Raw genomic sequence first — 27,955 nt, forward strand, 5'->3', positions numbered from 1 at the left:
GTGGTGGTGTAAAATTATTCTACTACCTCACCCACAGCATACCATGGGTCATCCTCAGTCAGTCCCATCCACCCTGAAGCCTTCATCACATCTGTAACAGACTTCTTAAAACACGGTATGATGCAAGCAGCACATCAATAACAAATAATACAAGAATTAGGGTCAGAAATCCAGTAACCATCATACCAGTGTACTTACCAAACCAGGCCAAGAGAACAGACTCCTCCACCCCCCCCCCCCCCCGTGGACCTCATCTTAACAGATAGTGCATCAAGCCCGCCTTAGATATACCACCATCTGGACTGGTATTATTAGGAATATACGTGCAACATTGTTTACCGAACATCTTGCAGACGTCCCCCTGACTGGCAAGAAGCATATTCAAAGCAAGTCTATTCTGTCTGGAAACCCCAAATGTGGCCTCAAGCTGTTCAGACATACCAGTGAGTGCATCACGGGAGTAATTCACCAAACGCTGTTGATTATAGTAGATATAATTAATCCATGCAGTCTGTCTAGCATCCACTATGGCTGGACCCATAATAGGTAGTAAGTGCCAGAGTCCATCATTCCTACCCAAGGCCTGAAACTCATGAGGAACCCCCACTGGCACTCCCAACAGGTTAGTGTATGTCAACTACATCCTCTGTCCATGGAGCACTACGTCTATGTCTCCCATGGGATGGAATGTTTTCAGGTCCCCTGGTTACAGAACTCAGCAGCTGTTCAGCAGCAACATCAACAATGGTCAGTGGAATTATCAAACTGGTCAGACCACACGTACCTTGCCATTCTCCTCTAAGAATGGGTCTCAGCATTCTTTTTGGCTCCACACATCCACCTCACATCAGCCAGACCACTAGTTTGGTTTAGGCCTGTAACTGGCCAAGTGGAATTAATGGTTATGTTACTACTGCAATCAGCTTCAGGCAATCTCCCATAATCAAAACCAGTCCCAGTTCCTAATTGATCAATAGTCGAATAGTCTCTAACATTAATTACCTGAATGGTATTTTTAACACAGTGGTGGTAGAGGAGTGTGTCCAGTTACCTCTGGTCTTGGCAGTACCTTAATAGAAAACACACCCATCATGTCTGTCCTCATCCTTTGTAGTCAGAGGGTGTGAGTGCCTGCATCAGAGAGCTTAATATTTTTTATGGTTAGTAGGATTTCATCACCTTTACAAAGTTCAACATTGCTCCCAGGTTTCCCCATATCATGGAAAACCTATCCACCCTTGTGGGATCCCCCCCCCCGAAGTCGGTTATCATGTAATCTCTACTCTAACTTCTTGTCTACATTTACATTTACATTTAAGTCATTTAATAGACGCTCTTATCCAGAGCGATTTACAAATACCCAGATCTAGGGATCTCTTATGCTTATTTTGGAACAAAATACACATCACTTAGCCAGAGCCAGACACATCCTCACTTCTATGAACAAAAACAGGGGTGATAGGACAGGTAGGGTTTACTTCATTCGAGAGTTAGCCCCCGGAATTCTGTTAATTCCAGTTCTTCTTCCGAACTCTGTTTATTGTCCGACAGTGAAAAAGTGTCTTACCCTTCCGCCGTGCGATATGAATCTGGGTAGCTCTTTCAGCTAGCTGTCACCAGGGGTCTTCTATGGTCCCCAAGCCTCTGGGACTGGATTGAGTGACTTCACCTGTAGTTCACCTGTAATGCATAAAATCCTGGACATACAGGCTTGGTTAACAAACAATTTCTCATATGTTTTATCTGATTATATCTTTAACTTCTATGCCCAAATGTTAGCTTACATTTCTTTTAAATTATTAGTTTCTTATCCAATAGTCCCCATCCTATCCTAGACCACAATTTACCCATCCCCCTTTTGATACCTGGCTTTGCCCAGGTATCAACCTTACCTATTCTAAATAATGACTTAGGTAAGATTAGTATAGTATCCTTATGTTCTGACATCATCATGAAGGAGCGCCCCCTACATTTTCTACATGTCCAACTCTCCCCCCTGTCTCCACTCAGCAACTGCTATCTTTGCCTGTCCTGGCCCCCCTTCCAAAACTCTCCTCACTTCTCTCCAACTTTCAAGGTCTCTGCAGTGCGGGGGAGGGCCCCTCCGTCTGCCTTCTCCCCTATCTGTAAAATACCATGTCTCTGGGAACGCGAAAATCCCCTTAACCCAAACGTTTACTACAAAAACAAAACCTAATAATTATGATAATCCCCTCAAACTCAAATAATTTGTCTCGGTGTTTCATGTTTTATTCGTGTTTCTCCAAATTGTCTCCCCAAAAATACTTCTTAAATCCCCAGCCATTAGACACACACACAACTGTGTTAAATGTGCACTGTCCCTTTAACATAAAAACCTCAGCCTGCAATCCCCTCTGCGGGCCTTTCATTGTTCCCCATAATGAATACAAATTCTAATGTTAGTCTACCTTAACCTCCTGTTTAATTTCAGTGGTGTTATCTGAACAATCAAACCAAAATCAATAACCGGGAAGAACTTGTGTAAACTAATTAAAAGAACAAAATAAATCTACCTTATTTCTCAGCAATTGGTTAGAACACCACTCCCGTCTTACATCGACCACACCCGTCGCCCCGTACCTAGTGTATATCTTATCTATTACTCAGTGGCTCAATTAATGTTTATCGTAAGTATGTTTAGATGTTGATTATGTAATTCCACAATATTAGTATAGTTCAAACCTCATAATATAACTCTACACACAGAATTTTACGTTAATAGAGTTTAACACCCTCACAATAGCCAGCTAACGTTGACGTTCGGCGCGATGACTAGCTTGTAAACTCTGCACCTTTTCAAACTGCCGCCTGGGATGTATTCTTCATTTACATCGATGAGATCCAGGTTATTTTGAGTACCGCTGTCACCATGTTTCAATATGCTTTGTGTTGTAATCACGACAGACAAAGATATATAGTTAAGCAAACTTTACTAGGCATGTTGTCAAGCAGCACATTAATAAAGTAAGTAACAACTGGTTTCTGTTTCCTTTTTTAACATCAATATGAGTAACATCAATATTGCTACAAGTCCCACCAAGACAGTCAACTAAAAACACATCCATTCCAAAAGGCCAGAAAATAAGAATTGTTTCATTATATTGCGCAATGACAAGTTGCTGAAAGATTCAACTACGGAAGAAACTTGGATGAGACTGTTTGAAGTTGTGTAATTATTACTGGGTGTAGTCATCATTTTCAACATGTTCATAAAGGTTAAAAAGTGTTTTTGTTTTTTTACCATAACCATGGCTGTAGAACCACTGAGCTAATTTAAACTGCAAAATTAGGGAATAATTAGGGAACAATCCTCAGAGAACCTGTTTTTCTTAACAGCAGAGTTACAATGGATTTTTTATTTTATTCAGTTGACAAGGGGAATACTTTAAGCATGCAGTATCAACAGTGTGAGGGTGTATTGCACTACTGACAGGTGTTCTTCAAAGCCTCTATGGAACATTTAAGAAATCTTTGTTTTCAGCCATCCCACAGCTCCTCCCACTGCTCCTCCGATGGCTGCTCCCGCACTTCCAACAACTGCAGTGACCGTTCCCGAGAGCCCTACGGCACCTTGAGGGAATACCACACAATGTCTGTCACGATCTCACTCACATCTGAGATCTACAAACATCCAATACATCAAAGTAAAAAAAAGCTAAAGAATCTATGATCCATTCAGTTCAGTCGTATGAGCTTTTAACAGTTAGAAACCCCACCATCATATTAGCTTTTATTCATAACTCATTGGCATTGAAATATTGTATCTTTGTTCATCTTTGGTTCGATCCTTACCTGCTGACTGTAGAATAGCAACAAGACTCCCTGCTGCTACCCCACCTCCATTGGCTATGGCCGCGGCAGACATCATGCCTGCTGCTGTTGATCCAGCTGCAATCCCGCCAGCACCAAACCCGATCCCTGTGAGGACTATTGGTGCCAGGGCAACAGCAGAACCTGTGAGGCCAAGCATACAAACATTTTAAAACACAGCCAACCTCATTAAGATTTTGACAATGTGACATTCCAATGACACTTTTACAGGTATATAATTATTCGTAAATTCTTGTTGTTTTATAAGTAAATCAACCACACAAAAAAATATATACTATCAAGATACAGAAACATTTTACTTTATGAAAAGTTACTTGATGAAGTACAATGTTAATGCTGATAAAATGATGATACCTCCTCCCACTGCAGCTCCCACTACAACAGCTGCTACTTTAATGACAAGGTTTGCTAAATAGGGAAGAAAATAGAGTATATACACAATGAACTACAATTTTAGATTTTCAGTACATTATAGCATAGCATCAGCATTTTTTAAAATAAAATGAATTTGTGACTGTTTGGCATCAACCATAAGAGTTTGCTGAAAGACTTAACTAAACAAGAAACTTAGATGAGAAGGTTTGAAGTTGAACCACACAGTGTAATTATTATTTGGTGTATTTATCATGTTCAACATGTGTATAATGGTTTATAACAGTTATTTACTTGTTTCACAATAACCATGGTTGTAGAACCACTGAGCTCTGGCAACAACATCATTGGAGTAGTCCACTCCAGTGGTATGAGTGTCCACTTCCTCATATGACTCTACACGGTCATCTCCCTTATTGTAGGCTGCTATTCCCCCTGGGTAAACAACATATTGCAATAGTTGCATATTCAATTGAAACAGGTATATTAATTATTTTTATAAAAAACTCTGAGAAAAAGAGTATTACCTTTCAGTTGCTGCTCCTTGGTCCATGAATTAAATTTCTCCTGGATTCTTTTGATGAACTCAATCAGAATTTCAGTGCCTTGTTGGAGATGCTCCTCACTGTTCCAATCCCCCTTTGGAGTGTGCCCGCCACCGCTCGGGGCTGGGGTAGTGTCAATCTGTAAAAATGCGTGATATTTTACAGAAATCACCAGGGCTGTGGCGGTCACGAAATGTATGAGTTTCCTATAGGCAGAAACTCAAACAGTACCTGTGCTAAGGACTATTCAATGCTGGTCTGACCAATCAGAATCCCACGCTTCAAGATCGTTTTGATCACGCGGACTAGGATATGTTCCGCGTAGCCTCCAAGAACAACATAGACGAATACACTGATATGGTGAATGAGTTATCAGGAAGTATATAGGAGATATTGTTCCCACTGTGACTATTCAAATCTACCATAACCAGAAACCGTGGATAGATGGCAGCATTCATACAAAACTGAAAGTGCAAACTATCGCATTTAACCATGGCAAGGTGACTGGGAATATGGCCGAATATAAACAGGTAAAACATCAGTACAGAGACAAAGTGGAGTCGCAATTCAACGGCTCATGCACAAGATGTATGTGGCAGGGTCTACAGACAATAACGGACTACAAAGGGGAAACCAGCCACATCACAGACAACAACGTCTTGCTTCCGGACCAGCTAAACACCTTTGAGGATAACAGTGACACCGACGCTGCCTGCTACCAAGAACTGTGGGCTCTCCTTCTCCGTGGCCAACGTGAGTAAGACATTTAAGTGCGTTAGCCCTCGCAAGTCTGCCGCCCCAGATGGCATCCTTAGCTGCGTCCTTAGAGCACGCGCAGAGCAGCTAGCTGGAGTGTTTCCGGACATATTCAATCTCTCTCTTTCCCAATCTGTTGTCCCCACATGCTTCAAGATGTCTACCATTGATCCTGTACCCAAGAACGCAAAAATAAGTGAACTAAATGACTACCACCCGTAGCACTCACTTCTGTTATCATGAAGTGCTTTTTTCACCTCTACCTTACCTGACACTCTAGACCCACTTCAATTTGCTTACCGCCCCAATAGATCCACAGACGATGCAATCGCTATCGCATTGCACACTACCCTATACCATCTGGACAAGAGGAATACCTATCTTAGTATCTGATTCATTGACTATTGCTCAGCATTCAACACCATAGTACCCTCCAAGCTCATCATTAAGCGAGGCCCTGGGTCTGAACCCCGCCCTGTGCAACTGGGTCCTGGACTTCCTGACGGGCCGCACCCAGGTGGTGGAGGTAGGAAACAACACCTCCACTTCGCTGATCCTCAACACTGGGGCCCCACAAGGATGCATGCTCAGCCCCTGTAATACCTGTTCACCCATGACTGCGTGGCCACGCATGCCTCCAACTCAATCATCAAGTTTGCAGATGACACAACAGTAGTAGGTCTGATTATCAACAATGACAAGACAGCCTACAGGGAGATGGGAAGGACCCTGGGGGTGTGGTACCTCTCACCCAACGTCAACAATACAAAGGAGCTGATCGTGGACTTCAGGAAACAGCAGAGGGAGCACCCCCCTATCCACATCGACGGGACAGCAGTGGAGAAGGTGGAAAGCTTCAAGTTCCTCGGCGTACACATCACTGACAAACTGAAATGGTCCACCCACACAGACAGTGTGGTGAAGAAGGCGCAACAGCACCTCTTCAACCACAGGAGGCTGAAGAAATTTGTATTGGCACCTAAAACCTTCAAACTTTTACAGATGCACAATTGAGAGCATCCTGTCGGGCTGTACCACCGCCTGGTATGGCAACTACACTGCCCGCAAACGCAGGGCTCTCCAGAGAGTGGTGCGGTCTGCCCAACGCATCATCGGGGGCAAACTACCTGCCCTCCAGGACACAGATAATCAAGGACAACAACCACCCGAGCCACTGCCTGTTCACCCCACTATCATCCAGAAGGCGAGGTCAGTACAGGTGCATCAAAGCTGGGACCCAGACTGAAAAACTGCTTCCATCTCAAGGCCATCACTAGCACATTAGAGGTTGCTTCCCTATATACATAGCCTTGAAATCCCTGATCATTTTAATAATTGGAACACTAGTCACTTTAATAATGTTTACATATTTTACATTACTCATATGTATATACTGTATTCTATCCTATTCTACTGTATCTTAGTCTATGCCGCTCTGACATAGCTCCTCCAAATATTTATATATTCGTAATTTCATTCCTTTACTTTAGATTGTGTGTATTGTTAGATATTACTGCACTGTTGGAGCTAGAAACACAAGCATTTCACTACACCAGCAATAAAATCTGCTAAACACGTGTGTGACAAATACAATTTGATTTCAGTTATCAAATATAATGTCAACATTTGACCTCAGGAAGAAAGATGAAGATGAAATCCAGCCCAGTCACGGACCAGGATGTCTTGCTCCCAGGCAGACTAAATCACTTTTTTGCCCGCTTTGAGGACAATACAGTGCCACTGACACGGCCTGCAACGGAAACATGTGGTCTCTCCTTCACTGCAGCCGAGGTGAGTAAGACATTTAAACGTGTTAACCCTCGCAAGGCTGCAGGCCCAGACGGCATCCCCAGCCGCGCCCTCAGAGCATGCGCAGACCAGCTGGCCGGTGTGTTTACGGACATATTCAATCAATCCCTATACCAGTCTGCTGTTCCCACATGCTTCAAGAGGGCCACCATTGTTCCTGTTCCCAAGAAAGCTAAGGTAACTGAGCTAAACGACTACCGCCCTGTAGCACTCACTTCCGTCATCATGAAGTGCTTTGAGAGACTAGTCAAGGAACATATCACCTCCACCCTACCTGACACCCTAGACCCACTCCAATTTGCTTACCGCCCAAATAGGTCCACAGACGATGCAATCTCAACCACACTGCACACTGCCCTAACCCACCTGGACAAGAGGAATACCTATGTGAGAATGCTGTTCATCGACTACAGCTCGGCATTCAGCACCATAGTACCCTCCAAGCTCGTCATCAAGCTCGAGACCCTGGGTCTCGACCCCGCCCTGTGCAACTGGGTACTGGACTTCCTGACGGGCCGCCCCCAGGTGGTGAGGGTAGGCAACAACATCTCCTCCCCGCTGATCCTCAACACGGGGGCCCCACAAGGGTGCGTTCTGAGCCCTCTCCTGTACTCCCTGTTCACCCACGACTGCGTGGCCACGCACGCCTCCAACTCAATCATCAAGTTTGCGGACGACACAACAGTGGTAGGCCAACAACAACGAGACGGCCTACAGGGAGGAGGTGAGGGCCCTCGGAGTGTGGTGTCAGGAAAATAACCTCACACTCAACGTCAACAAAACTAAGGAGATGATTGTGGACTTCAGGAAACAGCAGAGGGAACACCCCCCTATCCACATCGATGGAACAGTAGTGGAGAGGGTAGCTAGTTTTAAGTTCCTCGGCATACACATCACAGACAAACTGAATTGGTCCACTCACACTGACAGCGTCGTGAAGAAGGCACAGCAGCGCCTATTCAACCTCAGGAGGCTGAAGAAATTCGGCTTGTCACCAAAAGCACTCACAAACTTCTACAGATGCACAATCGAGAGCATCCTGGCGGGCTGTATCACCGCCTGGTACGGCAACTGCTCCGCCCTCAACCGTAAGGCTCTCCAGAGGGTAGTGAGGACTGCACAACGCATCACCGGGGGCAAACTACCTGCCCTCCAGGACACCTACACCACCCGTTGTTACAGGAAGGCCATAAAGATCATCAAGGACATCAACCACCCGAACCACTGCCTGTTCACCCCGCTATCATCCAGAAGGCGAGGTCAGTACAGGTGCATCAAAGCTGGGACCGAGAGACTGAAAAACAGCTTCTATCTCAAGGCCATCAGACTGTTAAACAGCCACCACTAACATTGAGTGGCTGCTGCCAACACACTGTCATTGACACTGACCCAACTCCAGCCATTTTAATAATGGGAATTGATGGGAAATGATGTAAATATATCACTAGCCACTTTAAACAATGCTACCTTATATAATGTTACTTACCCTACATTATTTATCTCATATGCATATGTATATACTGTACTCTACATCATCGACTGCATCCTTATGTAACACATGTATCACTAGCCACTTTAACTATGCCACTTTGTTTACTTTGCCTACACACTCATCTCATATGTATATACTGTACTCGATACCATCTACTGTATGCTGCTCTGTACCATCACTCATTCATATATCCTTATGTACATGTTCCTTATCCCCTTACACTGTGTATAAGACAGTAGTTTTGGAATTTGTTAGTTAGATTACTTGTTGGTTATCACTGCATTGTCGGAACTAGAAGCACAAGCATTTCGCTACACTCGCATTTAACATCTGCTAACCATGTGTATGTGACAAATAAAATTTGATTTGATTTGATTTGAAGATACCATTTCAATTAAATATGAATCCACTGCTTATTCCCTCAAACATGTGCCTACCTGCATAAGTCCGAAGGCCTTGCCATTGTCCCCCCTGCCGTGCTTGTCCAGTCCTGTCCCAGCCCGGGACTCTCTTGAGATGATGCCACAGATAACAGCTGGGTCCACTTCATTCCTCTTTGCCACCTTCATTATGAGTCTCTTGTACTTGTCCATGGCAGCACGGTCATGCTCTGCCATTATGTGAGATGCAAGCACCCCTTCAGGAAAACAGTAAAGAAAATGACAGCATTTATTTTATTAAATTGATTATATGAAATGGATTAATACTGGATATTGTATTGAATATTTGTGAGTGAATAGCCTGAAAGCGCATACCTTCGTCATTTCTCCCATCAGCGTTTGCTGTCCTCCAGGAAGCACCACTTGTTTCTACCTTCATAATGTCTCCATAAGGAGGCGCTAAATGACAATCAAAAAGAATAAGTAGCCTGTACTTGTGTCCACTTTTTTTCAGATCATGGAAATTCATATTTTGCAGCCCCCAACAGTGTTTCCACAGCTAAAGTCAAAATTTGCAATATTGTAAAAATTCATGAACATAATGTGGTTAGGCATAAGGTTAGCAGCGTGGTTAGAGTTATTAAGGTTAGGTTTAAAATCTAATTTCAAATCAGATAAACTGTAGAAGTTTATGACTGTGGCAGCTAGCGATTACCAACATAGAACCCCGAAACATATGCACACAGACACCAGGGTTAATCTGGGGTCAGACTCAGCCACAATGCAGTGCCACACAACATTAAAGCTGAAGTGTTGGCTACTAGCTTTTTGTACAAACCCTGTTGTAGGCTGTCAATGTGCCAAAACAGTAATGCATAGCGACACCTAGCTCCGGAAAGAACAGATTTCCCTGGTTAAATTAAAAATATTAATTATGTCCACGTCAACCAATAGGTCAACATGTTCGTAAAGTTAATTCAGTTGGCTGAGAATTAGCTCTCGAGAACCCAATGCCATCTAGGGAGATGGACTACTAGCTAACAATATGCCAAATGCCATAAATACTTTAAGAAATGTATAAAATTATTTTTGCAAATACTTCCCAATATTATGCAATTGATAATAATTGTAATTGATAAATCAAGCGCACCCATGTTGTTGTCGCTTTGAAGTTCTTGAAACTGGAGGATCCTTAGTCAAACACACAAACCCAGCAATATGATTTCAGACGACTTGCTTCTTACTCCCTATTGATTTCTGAAAGATATGTTGATGTTGAAAAATACAACACAACAGATCTCAGACGTTCTAACAGACTCTTACTTTCGATTTTGCTCTTTCCAATCTCGCGAGGTGTATCCCTGACGTAGATGGAGAAAGTAAACAGCAAAGTATATTTCCGTTACAACCAAGAGCATTGAAACGCGTGGCTCAACCTCCACTGCTTGGTACCCTGGCTACCACTCTGTGCAAATCGTCATGCGAGCCCGTGCACAATACTGTATGTGACAGTAAGAGCGAGTCTTGCATCTCGCGCATCTCAATATGTGCATTGCTGCTCGTGACAACGTCATTTCGCTGAGTCAAGCTTTATAATGGTAGTCCACACAATTTACAAAATGCAGGCCTGTTTGCAGACAGAGTGCAATCCACGCGTTTGGTTTAAATAGTGTTGATAAAAGGATATTAGAAGGGTGAGCCGGTTAAGGATCGATTCAGACAAGGTGTTAAAATTGTACGACAAGCGACAGTTTATTTCAGAGTGAGAATATCTGGTACACGTAAATACGGCTCTCCCGTTCGCTCGCATAGAACAGCAGGAAAAGAGAAAGAGTGAACCGTTACAATACAATTTATACAAAACAGAAAGTAGGTTGATCCTGGGAGATCGGATCTTTGGATTGGTTCAGCTGGGGTGTAGTCTGTAGTCTTCCGCCATTGGCTCAACTGGGCCGTCCGTCACTCTAGAATCCCGCCGTCACATCCGTTCAGCTAAAGGAGACTGTGTGTGTGCGCTGGTTTGGCAGTCAGTGTGTAATGTGGGAGCTATCCTGTAGGGGACCCCACAGGCCTTACTGTGAGTTGTAGCCATGTATTTAGCAGTAGGCTGATCACTTGCATAAGAAAATAGCAATTCTTTACAATATCCACTGTCGAAGATGTAGTATTTTCTACAACAAAAAAAGTTGTAAATGCCATTCTCAAACAATGATCTCAAAGTAAGCATTGTTATAGGCAGTTCACCAGAGCTGAATACTGGCACCTCAAATGTTCTACTGTTTGAGCTCCTGTTCCTCTTATAGAATATTAGCTAAAACAATATTGTGGAGTTTCTGCATCTACATTTACACAATACCTACACCCAAAAGGAGTACCGGCACCTATTTCAATGCAAGTCAAGCACTGGTTATGGACACACCATTATATGCACAGCCTATTCATCTGCAACCACAAACGTCATTTTATACAGTCAAATGCTTTATTTTTCATGCATTTTCACTTCATAAAATGTAATAATCTACTAAATTGACATGCTATTAATTATTAGAAATAAATATTGGTATCAAAAAAAGATTGGCTACTTCACCAGTTCAAACTTCCATGGCAGTCACAGATACTAAACAGAGAAGCAAGCAGACAAAGCAGTCACATTGCCAAGACTAACTCCAAACTATGAACTATACTCACAAGCTACCATTTCCTTGGATTCAAATAGCTAAAAGGAACAATAAAGACTCCGTTTTTAGTGTTGTTGTTGTTACTGACAAAAGATCTGACAGGATTGTCACTCAGAAGGGAACAGCTGATACAGTCTAAGTCGAAATTGCAAATAGATTCATCAAAAAAACAAGAATGCCTGCAAAAAGATTAACGCAGCCATACTCGTCTCTTGAGTCCAAGCAGAAAGTTAGTCTGTATTTTAAAAATCCCAGTAGATCAATACATTTTCTTTGCAGTCACTGAATCATGATGATCAAATCAAATCAAATCAAATTTATTTATATAGCCCTTCGTACATCAGCTGATATCTCAAAGTGCTGTACAGAAACCCAGCCTAAAACCCCAAACAGCAAACAATGCAGGTGTAAAAGCACGGTGGCTAGGAAAAACTCCCTAGAAAGGCCAAAACCTAGGAAGAAACCTAGAGAGGAACCGGGCTATGTGGGGTGGCCAGTCCTCTTCTGGCTGTGCCGGGTAGAGATTATGACAGAACATGACCAAGATGTTCAAATGTTCATAAATGACCAGCATGGTCAAATAATAATAAGGCAGAACAGTTGAAACTGGAGCAGCAGCACAGTCAGGTGGACTGGGGACAGCAAGGAGCCATCATGTCAGGTAGTCCTGGGGCACGGTCCTAGGGCTCAGGTCCTCCGAGAGAGAGAAAGAAAGAGAGAATTAGAGAGAGCATATGTGGGGTGGCCAGTCCTCTTCTGGCTGTGCCGGGTGGAGATTATAACAGAACGTGGCCAAGATGTTCAAATGTTCATAAATGACCAGCATGGTTGAATAATAGTAAGGCAGAACAGTTGAAACTGGAGCAGGAGCATGGCCAGGTGGACTGGGGACAGCAAGGAGTCCTCATGTCAGGTAGTCCTGGGACATGGTCCTAGGGAGTCAGGAGTCATCATGTCAGGTAGTCCTGGGACATGGTCCTAGGGCTCAGGTCCTCCGAGAGAGAGAAAGAGAGAAGGAGAGAATTAGAGAACGCACACTTAGATTCACACAGGACACCTGAATAGGACAGGAGAAGTACTCCAGATAAACAAACTGACCCTAGCCCCCCGACACATAAACTACTGCAGCATAAATACTGGAGGCTGAGACAGGAGGGGTCAGGAGACACTGTGGCCCCATCCGAGGACACCCCCGGACAGGGCCAAACAGGAAGGATATAACCCCACCCACTTTGCCAAAGCACAGCCCCCACACCACTAGAGGGAAATCTTCAACCACCAACTTACCATCCTGAGACAAGGCCGAGTATAGCCCACAAAGATCTCCGACACGGTACAACCCAAGGGGGGGGGAACCCAGACAGGCCGATCACAATTGGAAGTACCTGTACAGCTATCTAGAAGAAGAATTATGGACAATAACTCTCCTGTTATGGATATTTCACCCAAAAATGTCACACGCATCTAATCAAATAATACATTTACATTTACATTTAAGTCATTTAGCAGACGCTCTTATCCAGAGCGACTTACAAATTGGTGCATTCACCTTATGACATCCAGTGGAAATAATATTCATTATGAAAGAAAATACAAAATAAGCGGATTCATTCATCGGTATCACAATCCAATTCCATGTGTTCAATACAAAGGCAGGTTTGCTCATTGTTTTGTAGACTATCCATTGGTGCAAAGAAACACTTACCACAATAGACATAAGTAAAGGCTAATACAATGGAGGAGTACAACTGATATGAATGTATAGACTTCAATCCACACCAAAGCTAAACTATAAATGGGAGTTGCCAATGATGCGGACTTAGGAGTAACCCAAAGTTACTTGCAAACAATGGTTACTTGTATCCCTGCATCTCTGCAATATTATTATATTGTAAAACATTTACATTTATAAAAGTCTACAGTCCATTGCATACATGTTTCCATATATTGTACCTGGTAGGACACTGATGGGGTGATTTAGAATTGTGTGCAGTATACTGATTGCTGGAAACAGTTGCACACATTTCTCTTCTGATGAAAACAATGTATTATATTCTGTGAACGTTTAACAGTATTGCTTCCGTCCCGCTCCTCGCCTCGAACCAGGGACCCTCTGCACCCATCGACAACAGTCACCCTCGAAGCACCGTTACCCATCGCTCCAGAAAAGCCACGGCTCTTACAGAGCAAGGGGAACAACTACTTAAGTCGCTCTGGATAAGAGCGTCTGCTAAATGACTTAAATGTAAATGTACTTTATGGTCTCAGAGCGAGTGACGTCCGTTCCAGTTCCGCTCCAGGCTCTGGCTGGGCCACTCAAGGACGTTCAGAGACCTGTCCCGAAGCCACTCCTGCGCTGTCTTGGCTGTGTGCGCTTAGGGTCGTTGTCTTGTTGGAAGCTGAACCGTCTGAATATAGTTCTGTTATTTTATTCTTTGTTTTAGTATGGTCAGGGCATGAGTTGGGGTGGGCAGTCTATGTTTGTTTTTCTATGTTTGGTTTCTGTTCGGCCTGGTATGGTTCTCAATCAGAGGCAGGTGTCGTTAGTTGTCTCTGATTGAGAATCATACTTAGGTAGCCTGGGTTTCACTTTTGGTTTGTGGGTGTTTGTATCCGTGTGAGTGTTTGGGCCACACGGTACTGTTTCGGTTTTGTTTATTTCACGTTTATTATTTTGTTCCAGTGTTCAGTTGTGTTTTTGAATAAATCAATATGGACACTTACCACACTGCGTTTTGGTCCGATCCTTACTCCTCCTCAGACGAAGAGGAGGAAATTCGTTACAGCCACCACCACCATGTATCACCATGGGGATGGTGCTAGGTTTCCTCCAGACGTGATGCTGGCATTCAATCCAAAGAATTCTATCTTGGTTTTATCAGACCATAGAATCTTGTTTCTCATGGTCTTGAGATTCTTTAGGTGCCATTTGGCAAACTCCAAGCGGGCTGTTGGTAAAGTAAAGGCATAGCTTTAAAACACTAAAGTGCATTATGGGTAACGTAGTAAGTTAACTTTAGTTTTCGATTCAATTGTGGTGGCGGATATGTAGCCAATGTCATGTTCTGACCTTTATTTCTGACCTTTGGTCCAGGGTATCCTGCGCCGGCTCTGCGTACTGTGTCTCCGGGGGGCTGGGAGGGTGCAGTGCGTCCTATGCCTGCGCTCCGCTCGTGCCGGGCAAATGTGGGAGTGGAGCCTAAGGGAGAGGTGCTAGATCTCCAGTGCTTACCCACAGCCCGGTTCAACCTATGCCTGCACTCTGGAGGGTCCGGGCTAGAGTAGTGATCCAGCCTGGGGGAGTGGTGCCAAGGCTGCACACCAGAGCTCCAGTGCTCCCCCACAGCCCGGTCCTTCAGGTGCCTCCTCCTAACACCAAGCCTCCTGGAGGTCTCCCCAGCCTGATGGGTCCTGTGGCAGCCCCGTAATGTCTAGGCCCCTTACTTTTTTCAGTCTTTACTAATGACATACCACAGGCTTTGAGTAAAGCCAGTGTGTCTATGTATGCATATGACTCAACACTATACACGTCAGCTACTACAGCAAGTGAAATCACTACAACACTTAACAAAGAGCTGCAGTTAGTTTCAGAATGGCTGTCAAGGAATAAGTTAGTCCTAAATATTTGGGACAAAGCATTCACTAAACCCTAAACCTCAACTAAATATTGTAATAAATGACATGGAAATTTAGCAAGTTCAGGTGACTAAATTTCTTGGAGTAACGCTGGATTGGCAGCAGCTAATGGGGATCCTTAATAAAAACAAATAGTCTTTGCATCTGAAACACCTTAGTGGGTTCAGCACAAAAGCTCTCACGGGATAACTAACACATCCCAACATGACTTTACCGGGTAAAGAATCTGCTTCAAAAGGACAGACAATGTCTTCTCAGTTTTACCACGCTCGCCACCAGATCGGCGGGTGTCAGACACAGGGAATCTTCAATCAGTAGCTCCACCTCAACGCCACCCCAGTAATCACTCCTTTCAAAGGCACCTTGCTGCGGAGAGCAAAGCAAGTCACAGGTCTTGTCCCTAGGCACGTGACGTGAAGTGACCGCTCCCACTAGGCGAGGGAAACCTACCTTCACTGATTTAACAGTACCAACTTATTTTCTACCCAGCCTGAGACTACATATGGATCAGCTAAAAGGCCGGGATCCACTTTCTCCAAATATTCCACTCCCACTGGGCCTGAATCATCCTTTGCATGACCTTCAGGGTGAGGCTCGGAGGTCTTCAACACACATGCCACCACAGGTCATTCATACTCACTCTCGTCAGGTTCAATTTCTTAGCCATCAGAGAAATCAGACTACAGTTTGTCCTTTGTGCCATTCTTCCTCAACACACATTTTCCCACTGCACTCGGCTCTTCTCCTTCGCTGTCCATAACCATGTCTATCTGTGCTGAACAAGCACGGATGGCCTTTCTCCAATAACCACCTTCTGTTCCTTAGCTCAATTTACTAGTCTGGCTATCTCCGGCTCTCCATGCTCCCAAAACATCCCACAGTCATCAGCCATTCCGTCATCCATTTTAGCAAACAATCATGTAAGTGCAGCACTTCTCTTCTTATTCTTCTTTTGTGTAGTTTAAATGGCGTTTGGCAGCCAACTTTACAGGTTAAAAGGTTCTCCTTCATTAGTTAAAATCATTTGCGCCTGAGTCAGACTGCCAGAGTGAAACAAAACATCCAATGATAACACCAAAATAATTACCAATACAATTAACAGTTGGGGTGCGTGTGAAATTGGTAATTAGTGCAGGCTATGGGATGTTTGAAAGGCAAATTGGCAATAGAACGAAACATAAAAGCCACGTAATTAAGTTAACATACATTATGCCAATATCTCCTCAAAGAAGCCAAGTCTTTACAGAATGGATCAGCATTCATGTTTATAATGAGAGAGGAGATGGTCCATTAGCACTTTAGGTTGCCATCTTAGTACAGCACATACAGTAACTTGCATGAGGACCATGCAAATGTACAATAAAAGGTGTCTATATTAGAAACAAAAGAACAGAGCAAAATATTACATCAATAACATAAAATACATATTCAGTAAACATGTTTTCAACCTAAGTGATATGCTGAAATGATACACGTATAGCCCACTATACACTTATAACATTTTTAAATGTTTTGGTTCTGGAGTTTCACATAATTTGAATGTGTCAACAAAATCTAATGTTGTTGCTACAAATCACAGACTTGTAAACTCTATAAATACTGTGTAGCATACGTTTAGGTTGATTTTTAGATGACAATGTTATTGGACCTTTAATGCTATGATACAGATAGCATAGTGCACTAACATTACTGCAAGCATGACAATATTGAAGCTTTTCTTTTTGGTATACTGGCGCCTCCTCTTGTGAGGAATCCTCGATCACATGGCAGGCGTGAAAACAGCATGCTCTCACTCTGCCCCTGCAATTGTCATGTACTATGGGCTTCACTACCCAGACAACTAAGAGGGGACTGAAAAGGACTTACAGAACCACTGTCTCCTTCAAATTCACAATGTTGTTTTATTGTCCCTTGCTGTCACAGGGATAGGGAAGAGGGTGAGGTACAGACTACTTGGCGGCAGAGCTAGAGTCTTTAGCGTTCTCCTCAGCAAGCTTCTTCTGGGGCCGTTTCTGAGCCACACCATAGGGCACATGAGCCGCCACAGTCCCCAGCTCCGCAGCCCCCTCCACATGGAACATCTGATCGTCGAAGAATATGTGAGGCCGGATCTTCTCCAGCATAGGCCCCTTAGGGGCCCCAGCAAGGAAGAGGGCCTCGTCGGTGTCGAGTCCCCAGGATCGAAGTGTCTTCAGGGCCCGGGTGCCTGAGCTGGCTGCGCTGCGCGCCGTCACCAGGTAGGTGCGGATGGGGCAGTCCATACGCTGGCCCTTGGCGTAAAACTTCTTCTGCAGCTTCCCCAGAGACTCCAGGAACCCCTTCAGTGGCCCCTGAGAGGAAAGGATAGAGAGTTGCTACATGATGGGGCCTGACACTGAACATGTCACAAAATCTACAGTAAATCTACAGAGACATTAAACCACTTCAGCTCACACTACATTTCACCATCCGTATGAAGTACAGAGGGATATTAATTTGTCAGTTGACTAACTATTTAGATTTAGCTGCATATTCAATTGTGTTTGAATGTGTTACAGAATTTAACGTGGACCGGACATACATGGTCAAGAAGCGTGTTCTCATGTGCCTTCTCATGCTCAAAGAACTTGTCCAGTCCATGGGCCTTATAGATGCGCTCTGACTCATCAGAGAAGAGCACTGCGTCCCCATCGAAGGCCACCCGCAGCTGAGTCTCTGACACTTCTGTTCGCTTCTCTGGTGGGTTAAACATGGTGGCTGCCGCAATCCCTGAGAGAGAGAGAGAGAGAGAGAGAGAGAGAGAGAGAGAGAGAGAGAGAGAGAGAGAGAGAGAGAGAGAGAGAGAGAGAGAGAGAGAGAGAGAGAGAGAGATTTTCCATAACCAACAAATATTTTATTTTGAGCAGTTTACAGCTGGTGTACAAAATTGAAAGTAAAAGATGCAGAATGAAACTTAAGAATGGTAAGCATAGAAATAGTGCACATACAACAGATCTACCGCTTCTTAGACTTTCTTTCAATGAGAATGACAGATCTATGTGAATTTGGTCAGGTCGCCCAAAAAGTTACATATTACAGGTTAAGGCAGAAACATATTGTATGTTTTCAAATTCGTAACATATTATATGTTTTGCAAATTTGTGACATATACTAATTGTTATTCGTAACATGTCATACGAAAATGGATAATGGACATTCTCAAATGAATACATACCATACGAAGTTTAACATATCATATTAAGTTTCACGTATTTACATACAGAATAATATGAAATGCTCTGGGACCAGGTTGCAGCAGGGGGGCTATGGAAAGCCACTGTGCGGTGTGGTCTGTCCAAGAACATTGATTTAAAAGCAACTGGTTCATAGGAAGAGATCGGCTGGTATGCTTGGTTATTATGGCAGGCTGACATTGCAGGATCCGTCCCTTTTTTTTCAATTTTTGCCTGAAATGACATACCCAAATCTAACTGCCTGTAGCTCAGGCCCTGAAGCAAGGATATGCATATTCTTGGTGCCATTTGAAAGGAAACACTTTGAAGTTTGTGGAAATGTGAAAGGAATGTATGAGAATTACACACAGTAGATCTGGTGAAAGATAAAACAAAGAAAAACAAATATTTAGTATTTTTTTTGTACATCATCTTTGAAATGCAAGAGTAAGGCCATAATGTATTATTCCAGCCCTGGTGCAATATACATTTTGGCCACTAGATGACAGCAGTGTATGTGAAAAGATTTAGACTGATCAAATGAGCCTTTGCATTTATGTTCAAAATGTTGTATCAAGAGTGCTCAAATATGCCTAATTTGTTTATTAATAACTTTTTATGTTCAAAATTGTGCACTCTCCTCAAACAATAGCATGGTATTCTTTCACTGTAATAGCTACTGTAGATTGGACAGTGCAGTTAGATTAACAAGAATTTAAGCTTTCTGCCAATATCAGATATGTCTATGTCCTGGGAAATGTTCTTGTTACTTACAACCTCATGCTAACCGCATTAGCCTACGTTAGCTCAACCGTCCTGTGGAAGAGACACCGGTCCCAAATCAGTTTTAATTGATTACGTGGGTCAAATTTGATTCACAGAAGTGTATTGTGCCATATCACAACGTGTTAGTGAACTTGTGAGGGAGTGGGATGATTATTTCATTTTGTTGAAGCGGGCCTGTATAGGCCTATTCATTTTGCAAGACAGCTGTGCATGTCTGCATCTCACTGTAGTAGGTTCTAGGCTATGTTTGGTTATTTGGATCTCCCTTCGCCTTATGTTTACTGTTAATGTAACTAGCCTAAATATATATTGTGTCATGCCTTTATCGATCTAATATTTTGTTTTCTAGGCCTACTACTTAGTAGCGCTGTTCTGTTCACATTCTTTCACAATTCGCAATTGTGTGAATAATCTAAGCCAAACTGCTATTCAGCATTTGTGTTTGCATGCATGAATAACTAGGCTACTAATTTCAGCATTTAGTTTGCATTATTTTGGTAAGACAGCTGTGTGTACGTTGCATTTACATAATAGGGTAATTGCCGATCTAAACGTCTCAGCACTTGTCTCAGGATTTGAACTTTATGTTTGTTATGGTATAGCTTGATTATATAAAGAGAATTCAATATAATGCCAATGCAAGAACTCCAAAAAATGTAGCCCCCTCCCTGATTTCAACAGCCCCCTTAGTTACTTTATCCTGGCGCCAGGTCTGGCTCTCGCCCACTTACCTTCCTCCAAGGCCTCTCTGACCTTCATGGGGTCAGCAGACAGGTACAGGTTAGTGTGGTAAGCCTTCAGGTACCCAATGGGACTGTTCCCACCCGTCATACAGAAACGCTCAATGAACAGCCCTGCAGAGGAAAGAGAGACAGACATAGAGTCAATGTACTGGTTCCTGCCTGTAATTGAGGGATTAGATAACAGTTACCAATGGCTAGGGAGATCCAAAGATGTAAAGAGAGAAAAATGCCCAGAGAGAAAATAGTGGATTGAGGGGTGAGCTGGATGGAAAGAGCCTGAGAAAGTAGCTCAGTCAGGACAGATGTTTCCACTTGGCCAGACTATTTTACCCACACCCCCAGGGTCCAGAACCACATCTCCCAACTCCCTTCATCTCAAAGGACGTGTGGAGTGTGGAGCGTGAGAGAGATCGCCCCAACACCATCCTAGGCCAACCAGTGGCCAGAGCTGTGTCTAGTTATTTCCTAATTTCATAGTAATCTATAAGTCATTTTATTAAAGCACTATGACATGATACACAACCACAGTTTACAAGGGAATGTAACGTACTAAACAACATTTTGCCTTTGACCTCCCCAACCCACTCCCTCTTTCTTTCTCTTACATTCTCTCTCTTACATTCTCTCTCTTTCATTCTCTTACATTCTCTCTCTCTTACATTCTCTCTCTCTCTCTCTCTCTCTCTCTCTCTCTCTCTCTCTCTCTCTCTCTCTCTCTCTCTCTCTCTCTCTCTCTCTCCTCACACTCTCACACACACACACACACACACACACACACACACACACACACACACACACACACACACACACACACACACACACACACACACACACACACACACACACACACACACACACACACACACACACACACACACATTTGAGTTTAAAGACCCATACAGCTGAAGTTATTCTGTGATGTTTTGAGCAGGCGTGTGTCCTGTGGAGGGACACAGGGCCATAGGGTCATACAGGCTGTGTGGGAATGGGGAGGACCAGCTGTGTGGAGCACCCAGAGCACCGTCATCATCAGGTCATCAGAACAGCTTCTTCTCCTGGAGCCCTTAACCCCCTAGAGTCGATGTCCGCGCAGAAATGTAATTAGCATAATTTAAACCTCCCCATCAAAATCTGCCTGTTTAATAGTAATAATAATAATAATATGACCCCAACATCGAAAGGTCCGACTGAATGGAAGTATATATGGAAGTAGCTTAGTGTCAAAAAAGGGGTTAAATATGGGTAAAAAAATATATATACATATAATAATTTCCTGAATGTTCTTATATCTCTCAGATTTTTTTTTTTGACTATCTGTTTTGCCATGTATGAATTTTGCCATGGGCTAATGGGCTATGGGCTAATGGGCTATGAGATAATAACAGTAAGGCCAAATTCAATGTTCACCCCCCATTTAATTTTTACAATGTTTTTATACCTACAGGGGTCCTAAAATTCAAAATCCAATAGCTAAATGATCCTTGATATAACGATCTTAAAACATTTCCATATACTAGCTTAGTAGAAACCCAGCCCCGGGCCCTTAGACCACACTCAGGACATCACACTGAATCTGAATGAAAGATGTTGTCATTCACAGCACAATAGCCAAGTGGTGGCCATGTGTGCATGTGTTTATGCATGTGTGTGTCTGTGTGTGTGATTAGGCACTCACGGTGGTGGTTGATGGTGTTGATGAGTCGGAGGCCGACGTGTGCGTGGTTGTTGGTCATGAGCACAACGTCAAAGAGCTCCTCACTCTCTGGGTATAGCTCCCTCAGCCGAGTATTCACTGCCTCCAGAGCCTGGGGTCACATCAAACAGAAGCTCTTAACATACAGTATAATCTTTCATACAACATACATCATTCACATTGACGAACATGACAACCAATCTGTCTCTGTCTGTCTGTCTGTCTGTCTGTCTGTCTGTCTGTCTGTCTGTCTGTCTGTCTGTCTGTCTGTCTGTCTGTCTGTCTGTCTGTCTGTCTGTCTGTCTGTCTGTCTGTCTGTCTGTCTGTCTGTCTGTCTGTCTGTCTGTCTGTCTGTCTGTTTGTCTGTCTGTCTGTCTGTCTGTCTGTCTGTCTGTCTGTCTGTCTGTCTGTCTGTCTGTCTGTCTGTCTGTCTGTCTGTCTGTCTGTCTGTCTGTCTGTCTGTCTTTCATTTCCCTGACCTTAACGAAAGGAAAAGCAGGACCAGGGCCGAAGGGCTCTGTCTCGTGTTCTATCTGGTACTTGAGGTACTCCTCCATGCCTTTCTGTTCGTAGATCTGCTGCTCCTTATCCATGTTGAAGAGGACCCGCGATGACACCGCAATGGTGATGGCATTCTGAGGCTTAGGCTGTTGGATGAGGAGACACAAAGCTTAATACTTGAGCACACCACGGGCACACAATGCAGCACACAGGTTAACACACACAAATACTCCAAAACAAACACACAAGTCACATTGTGGAGCAAGAAGCCTTTTGGATCAGTCTGCTACAGTCTGAGACATCCTCGTTAGTGATGATAGAGGAACAGGGTAATGTGGTGCCAGAGGGAGCCAAAAGGTCTACTGGTGTCCACATCTCTTCTTGTTATATACAGTGGGGCAAAAAAGTATTTAGTCAGCCAACAATTGTGCAAGTTCTCCCACATAAAAAGATGAGAGAGGCCTGTAATTTTCATCATATTTACACTTCAACTATGACAGACAAAATGAGAAAATAAATTCCAGAAAATCACATTGTAGGATTTTTTATTTAAATTATTTGCAAATTATGGTGGAAAATAAGTATTTGGTCACCTACAAACATGCAAGATTTCTGGCTCTCACAGACCTGTAACTTATCCTTTAAGAGGCTCCCCTGTCCTCCACTCGTTACCTGTATTAATGGCACCTGTTTGAACTTGTTATCAGTATAAAAGACACCTGTCCACAACCTCAAACAGTCACACTCCAAACTCCACTATGGCCAAGACCAAAGAGCTGTCAAAGGACACCAGAAACAAAATTGTAGACCTGCACCAGGCTGGGAAGACTGAATCTGCAATAGTTAAGCAGCTTGGTTTGAAGAAATCAACTGTGGGAGCAATTATTAGGAAATGGAAGACATACAAGACCACTGATAATCTCCCTCGATCTGGGGCTCCACACAAGATCTCACCCCGTGGGGTCAAAATGATCACAAGAACGGTGAGCAAAAATCCCAGAACCACACGGGGGGACCTAGTGAATGACCTGCAGAGAGCTGAGACCAAAGTAACAAAGCCTACCATCAGTAACACACTACGCCGCCAGGGACTCAAATCCTGCAGTACCAGACGTGTCCCCCTGCTTAAGCCAGTACATGTCCAGGCCCATCTGAAGTTTGCTAGAGAGCATTTGGATGATCCAGAAGAAGATTGGGAGAATTTCATATGGTCAGCTGAAACCAAAATATAACTTTTTGGTAAAAACTCGTCGTGTTTGGAGGACAAAGAACGCTGAGTTGCATCCAAAGAACACCATACCTACTGTGAAGCATGGGGGTGGAAACATCAAGCTTTGGGGCTGTTTTTCTGCAAAGGGACCAGGACGACTGATCCGTGTAAAGGAAAGAATGAATGGATGAATGAATGAATGTATTGTGAGATTTTGAGTGAAAACCTCCTTCCATCAGCAAGGGCATTGAAGCTGAAACGTGGCTGGGTCTTTCAGCATTACATTGATCCCAAACACACCGCCCAGGCAACGAAGGAGTGGCTTCGTAAGATGCATTTCAAGGTCCTGGGGAGGCCTAGCCAGTCTCCAGATCTCAACCCCATAGAAAATCTTTGGAGGGAGTTGAAAGTCCTTGTTGCCCAGCAACAACCCCAAAACATCACTGCTCTAGAGGATATCTGCATGGAGGAATGGGCCAAAATACCAGCAACAGTGTGTGAAAACCTTGTGAAACATTTGACCTCTGTCATTGCCAACAAAGGGTATATAACAAAGTATTGAGATAAACTTTTGTTATTGACCAAATACTTATTTTCCACCATAATTTACAAATAAATTCATTAAAAATCCTACAATGTGAATTTCTGGATTTCTTTTTCTCATTTTGTCTGTCATAGTTGAAGTGTACCTATGTTGAAAATTACAGGCCTCTCTCATCTTTTTAAGTGGGAGAACGTGCACAATTGGTGGCTGACTAAATGCTTTTTTGCCCCACTGTAGCTGAGTGGTAGACATTCTCAAAGTGATATACTGTGCAGCAGCTGATTCAAAGGTATTTCATATGAGCAACATGAAAGCTGTGAGAATGAACTAAGAAGGAACATACTTGTAATGAGGAGGCAGAAATGTACTTGGCAGTCTAATCACATTTTGTTCTCTTTGGCAATATTGGCTTGCTCAGTTTCGACTGAATCATGTTTCACAGCAAAGAAGATGCCTCAGTGGTTGAACCAACCATGTTTACGAGGATAGAACCTACTGTATTTACATATCATGTAGGTTTATCTCAATCACTGGCAAAAGATAGGGTGGTGGGTTTGAGAGAGCTATTTTACTGTAAAAAATAACTGTACAAAGCAGCTTTGAAGAGCACATTACAGACTAATTTCATGGGTAGGTCCCACTATAAAATGCTGGTCGGTCACCCCCCCACTGGTTTCAGACCAGGCACAGTGAGAGAGCTGTGTGACAAGAGCTGAGGTGACAGTGTGACATGACTACATACATTCCCCAGCCAGACTGATAACACATGAAGCAGAGCTACATTTCAGAATGGCGGCCACTTGCTAACCCTTTGAGTGCCTGTCTAGCTGTCACGTTCTGACCTTAGTTCGTTTGTTTTTGTCTTTGTTTTAGTATGGTCAGGGCGTGAGTTGGGGTGGGCAGTCTATGTTCGTTTTTTTTTGTTGGTTTTTGAGTTCGGCCTAGTATGGTTCTCAATCAGAGGCAGCTGTCAATTGTTGTCCCTGATTGAGAATCATACTGAGGTAGCTTGGGTTTCACTTTTGGTTTGTGGGTGTTTGTTTCCATGTGAGTGTTTGGGCCACACGGTACTGTTTCGTTTTGTTCACATCGTTTATTGTTTTGTTCCAGTGTTCAGTTTGTTTATTAAAAAGACATGAACACTTACCACGCTGCACCTTGGTCCTCCTCTCTTTCTCCAGACGACATCTGTTACACTAGCGGTTCAAACCATAGTAAAATACCACTTCTTGATTGTCTGGTTCTTGATTTTCTCTCTCCATTTAGTTTATTTGAACACTAAAATAAGTTCTATCGATGAGTTAGTATTGCACCAGTTTAACATTTCTGTGCCTTGTTTTTTTAAACAGTAAAAAAAACGTTTGTCTCTGGCAAATCTGTAAGCATATCTTTTATAGTCAATAAGGCATATTGCCATTATTTCAACTTCAAATAGCTTTGTGACAGGTCTCTGCTATAAAACTCAGTCTTGAAGACAGATAGAGCCAAGTGGTAACCTGATAATCTGTCATATAATCAATCAACTTACTAGCCTATGACAACTTCGCTGAGATAAAATAATAAAGCCTTCGTCATAACAAGAAGGATGAAAGCAGATTGTGGAGTTAAAGTTTTGAATGACTTTCGAGATAACAAATAAGTTAACTTACGCAGAAGATCCCTCCCTGCCCCTTGCATGTGGTGGGAGTGGTATTGTTTCGATGCATTGTCCTTTCCGACATTTGGCAGGTTAGATATTTATCGGCAGTGATGCTGGCACCCTGTCAGAGTGCTGCATGCGACACTGAACAACTGGACTCAATTATTATTCAGTGCCTTGTTGACCTGTTCGATGTCTGTCTGTAAAGACGTCATCCTGTTCCATTGACAGTAAGCAGTAAACAAAACAGTAAGCAAAACTGACCCCACCAACAGACCCCTCAGACCCTTCAAAGAGACAGAATTGTCTTATTTTGGTACACTTTTATGACAAAATGTAGAGTTCAATTCTACTACCAATAGACTCTTTCAAACCATTGGACATGGAGAAATATTTGATCATTTGGCCAGTTAGGCTGCATGAAACAACTCCCCTCATCACCCCCAGGCAGGCTCATAGATAAGGTTAGGAGTGTGTCTGTCTTCTATCACTCAGCGCAGCAGGTGACTGTAGGCTACTTGTGCCATTGTAGACAGACATGTTAACAGGTGGATTCTCTTCTACAGTCGCCCAAATGCGTTACGAAAGCCTTATCTATTATCTAACAAACGTTTAAAAAAAATAAAGGATCTATTTCCTTGAATGTCAGCGTAATTGCCACATGAAATGATATACAGTAGCCTAGATTCAAGGAACTAATTGACATGTAACACATACATAACATTGGTCATGCACCCTTAGCATATTAAATAGTTGTTCCCACTAAAGCAAGGCATGCAAACTCCTCACAATACAGACAGAGATAGAGAAAGTGTGTGTGAGAGAGAGATTCTCATTATTTTTCTCCTCATCTCATGACACGTTAATACTCACCGATTTGAGATGCTTGGTGGGGGTGGATGGGTTAGACATAGTGTTGGTTCTTTCCCAGGATGCTCTTGCTGTGCCGTTGGGTGCTGTGTCTTGGCCGGTCCTCATCCCGCCGTTGTTTACACTCATCATCCTGCCTCTCTTATTGCCTCGCCCACACTTCTTCCCTCTATCTCTCTCAGGCAGTCCTCACTGAGTATCTTACTGCGTCTCTCGCTGTCTCTTTACCTCTCTCCCGCTCTCAGGCAGTCCTTACGGAGTCCTGAAGTAGCCTAGGCCTACACTCATTTACACCATCATTCCCGGTGCATTCAGAGATGAGAGCAGCAGACTGAACGGCAGTGCAACCACTCAGCTGAACGCTCAGAGCAGAGGAGGAAGGAAATATTGTAAGAGGGGTAGGGATGGAGAGAGGCAGTATGCTAGCTGTTGAAACTGTCCTTATTTTTGGCATGCATTAATCGTATAGATGTTGTGCTCTCCCTCTCCGTCTCTCTCCCCCTCTCATTTTTTATTGACTTCAAGCCATCTTACATCCTCCTCCCTTTCTTAACCCTTTGCTGGGCATGAATTCTGCATCACTGCCTAACTTTGATTTAATGCATGTGACAACTGTGTGTGCATCTGTTCTTGCAATTTGTAGTTTATATAATAATTTTTTCATGAAGTAGTTGAATGTGGTGAACTACTTTTTCAAAGTACTTTAGTTAAGTAAACAATCTTTTTCTTAGGGGTAACTTTAGTGTATATGTTCAGAATAGCTTCCCCAACATTGTCAATGTGCCCTTGAGCAAGGCCATTAACCCTAACTGCTCCAGGGTCGCTGTTGATAGCGGCAGACACTGGCCGTGACCCACGTCTCTGAGGGCATGTAGCAACTAATAATGTAATAACTTACAATAATTTAATAGCTACTAATAGTGTAGCAACTTCTTCATTTGTAATGTAATAAATTGCCAATAATGTGATGAATATCCTGAACGCATAACATAATAACACTTTTGTGCATAATGTAATATTTATTACATAATGCGTTGATTATTATTTTATGAAGTGGGTAAAAGAAATCATGAAGCGTATTAGCTATAACTTTAACCAATAGTGTAAAAACAACTCCAAAAAATACTTACTAACAATTAAATTCACTCTCATTTTTTATTTTCTTGAATATAAAGTGTCATGCTTCAGTAATGACTGAACACCCAATCATATTCCTACATCCTAGCTCTAAACTTGACTTCAAACAAATGTTTCACCT

The 27,955-nt window shown here is 43.1% G+C and overlaps 2 protein-coding genes across 3 annotated transcripts; both read right to left on the bottom strand.

Moving 5' to 3' along the window:
• Nucleotides 1-826: 826 nt before the first annotated feature.
• On the bottom strand, nucleotides 827-11,039 carry LOC124046385 (lysozyme g-like). Of its 2 annotated transcripts, none has more exons than XM_046366708.1 (8): nucleotides 10,530-11,039; nucleotides 9,582-9,665; nucleotides 9,264-9,463; nucleotides 4,752-4,908; nucleotides 4,519-4,659; nucleotides 4,207-4,260; nucleotides 3,814-3,975; nucleotides 827-3,591 (listed from the first exon to the last, which is right to left on the bottom strand). In XM_046366708.1, the coding sequence occupies exons 2-8, from the start codon at nucleotides 9,643-9,645 to the stop codon at nucleotides 3,482-3,484; spliced, it is 888 nt and encodes a 295-aa protein (XP_046222664.1). In that variant the 5' UTR covers nucleotides 9,646-9,665; nucleotides 10,530-11,039; the 3' UTR covers nucleotides 827-3,481. The 2 variants fall into 2 exon arrangements, with proteins under 2 accessions (XP_046222664.1, XP_046222663.1); XM_046366707.1 differs by having other exon boundaries at nucleotides 10,357-11,038.
• Nucleotides 11,040-16,768: 5,729 nt separating this feature from the next.
• LOC124045242 (cytosolic 5'-nucleotidase 1A-like) lies at nucleotides 16,769-27,231 on the bottom strand. The gene is made up of 6 exons (XM_046364519.1): nucleotides 26,701-27,231; nucleotides 22,413-22,580; nucleotides 21,916-22,045; nucleotides 20,229-20,351; nucleotides 18,081-18,268; nucleotides 16,769-17,850 (listed from the first exon to the last, which is right to left on the bottom strand). Exons 1-6 carry the CDS (start codon nucleotides 26,827-26,829, stop codon nucleotides 17,470-17,472), a joined length of 1,119 nt encoding a protein of 372 aa, XP_046220475.1. The 5' UTR covers nucleotides 26,830-27,231; the 3' UTR covers nucleotides 16,769-17,469.
• Between the last annotated feature and the right edge of the window lie 724 nt (nucleotides 27,232-27,955).

The sequence above is a fragment of the Oncorhynchus gorbuscha genome, linkage group LG10 (genome assembly GCF_021184085.1).
Source record: "Oncorhynchus gorbuscha isolate QuinsamMale2020 ecotype Even-year linkage group LG10, OgorEven_v1.0, whole genome shotgun sequence".
In the NCBI taxonomy this organism is placed as follows: domain Eukaryota; kingdom Metazoa; phylum Chordata; class Actinopteri; order Salmoniformes; family Salmonidae; genus Oncorhynchus; species Oncorhynchus gorbuscha.

Coding starts and splice junctions, on each gene's coding strand:
- LOC124046385 (XM_046366707.1), bottom strand. Junction 4,909..9,263: donor AGGCCTTCGGACTTATGCAG/GTAGGCACATGT, acceptor GCATTTTTACAG/ATTGACACTACCCCAGCCCC. Junction 4,660..4,751: donor CAAGGAGCAGCAACTGAAAG/GTAATACTCTTT, acceptor TTGTTTACCCAG/GGGGAATAGCAGCCTACAAT.
- LOC124045242 (XM_046364519.1), bottom strand. CDS start 26,829: ATGATGAGTGTAAACAACGGCGGGATGAGGACCGGCCAAGACACAGCA. Junction 22,046..22,412: donor CTGCTTTTCCTTTCGTTAAG/GTCAGGGAAATG, acceptor ATGTGACCCCAG/GCTCTGGAGGCAGTGAATAC. Junction 20,352..21,915: donor CAACACCATCAACCACCACC/GTGAGTGCCTAA, acceptor TTTCCTCTGCAG/GGCTGTTCATTGAGCGTTTC.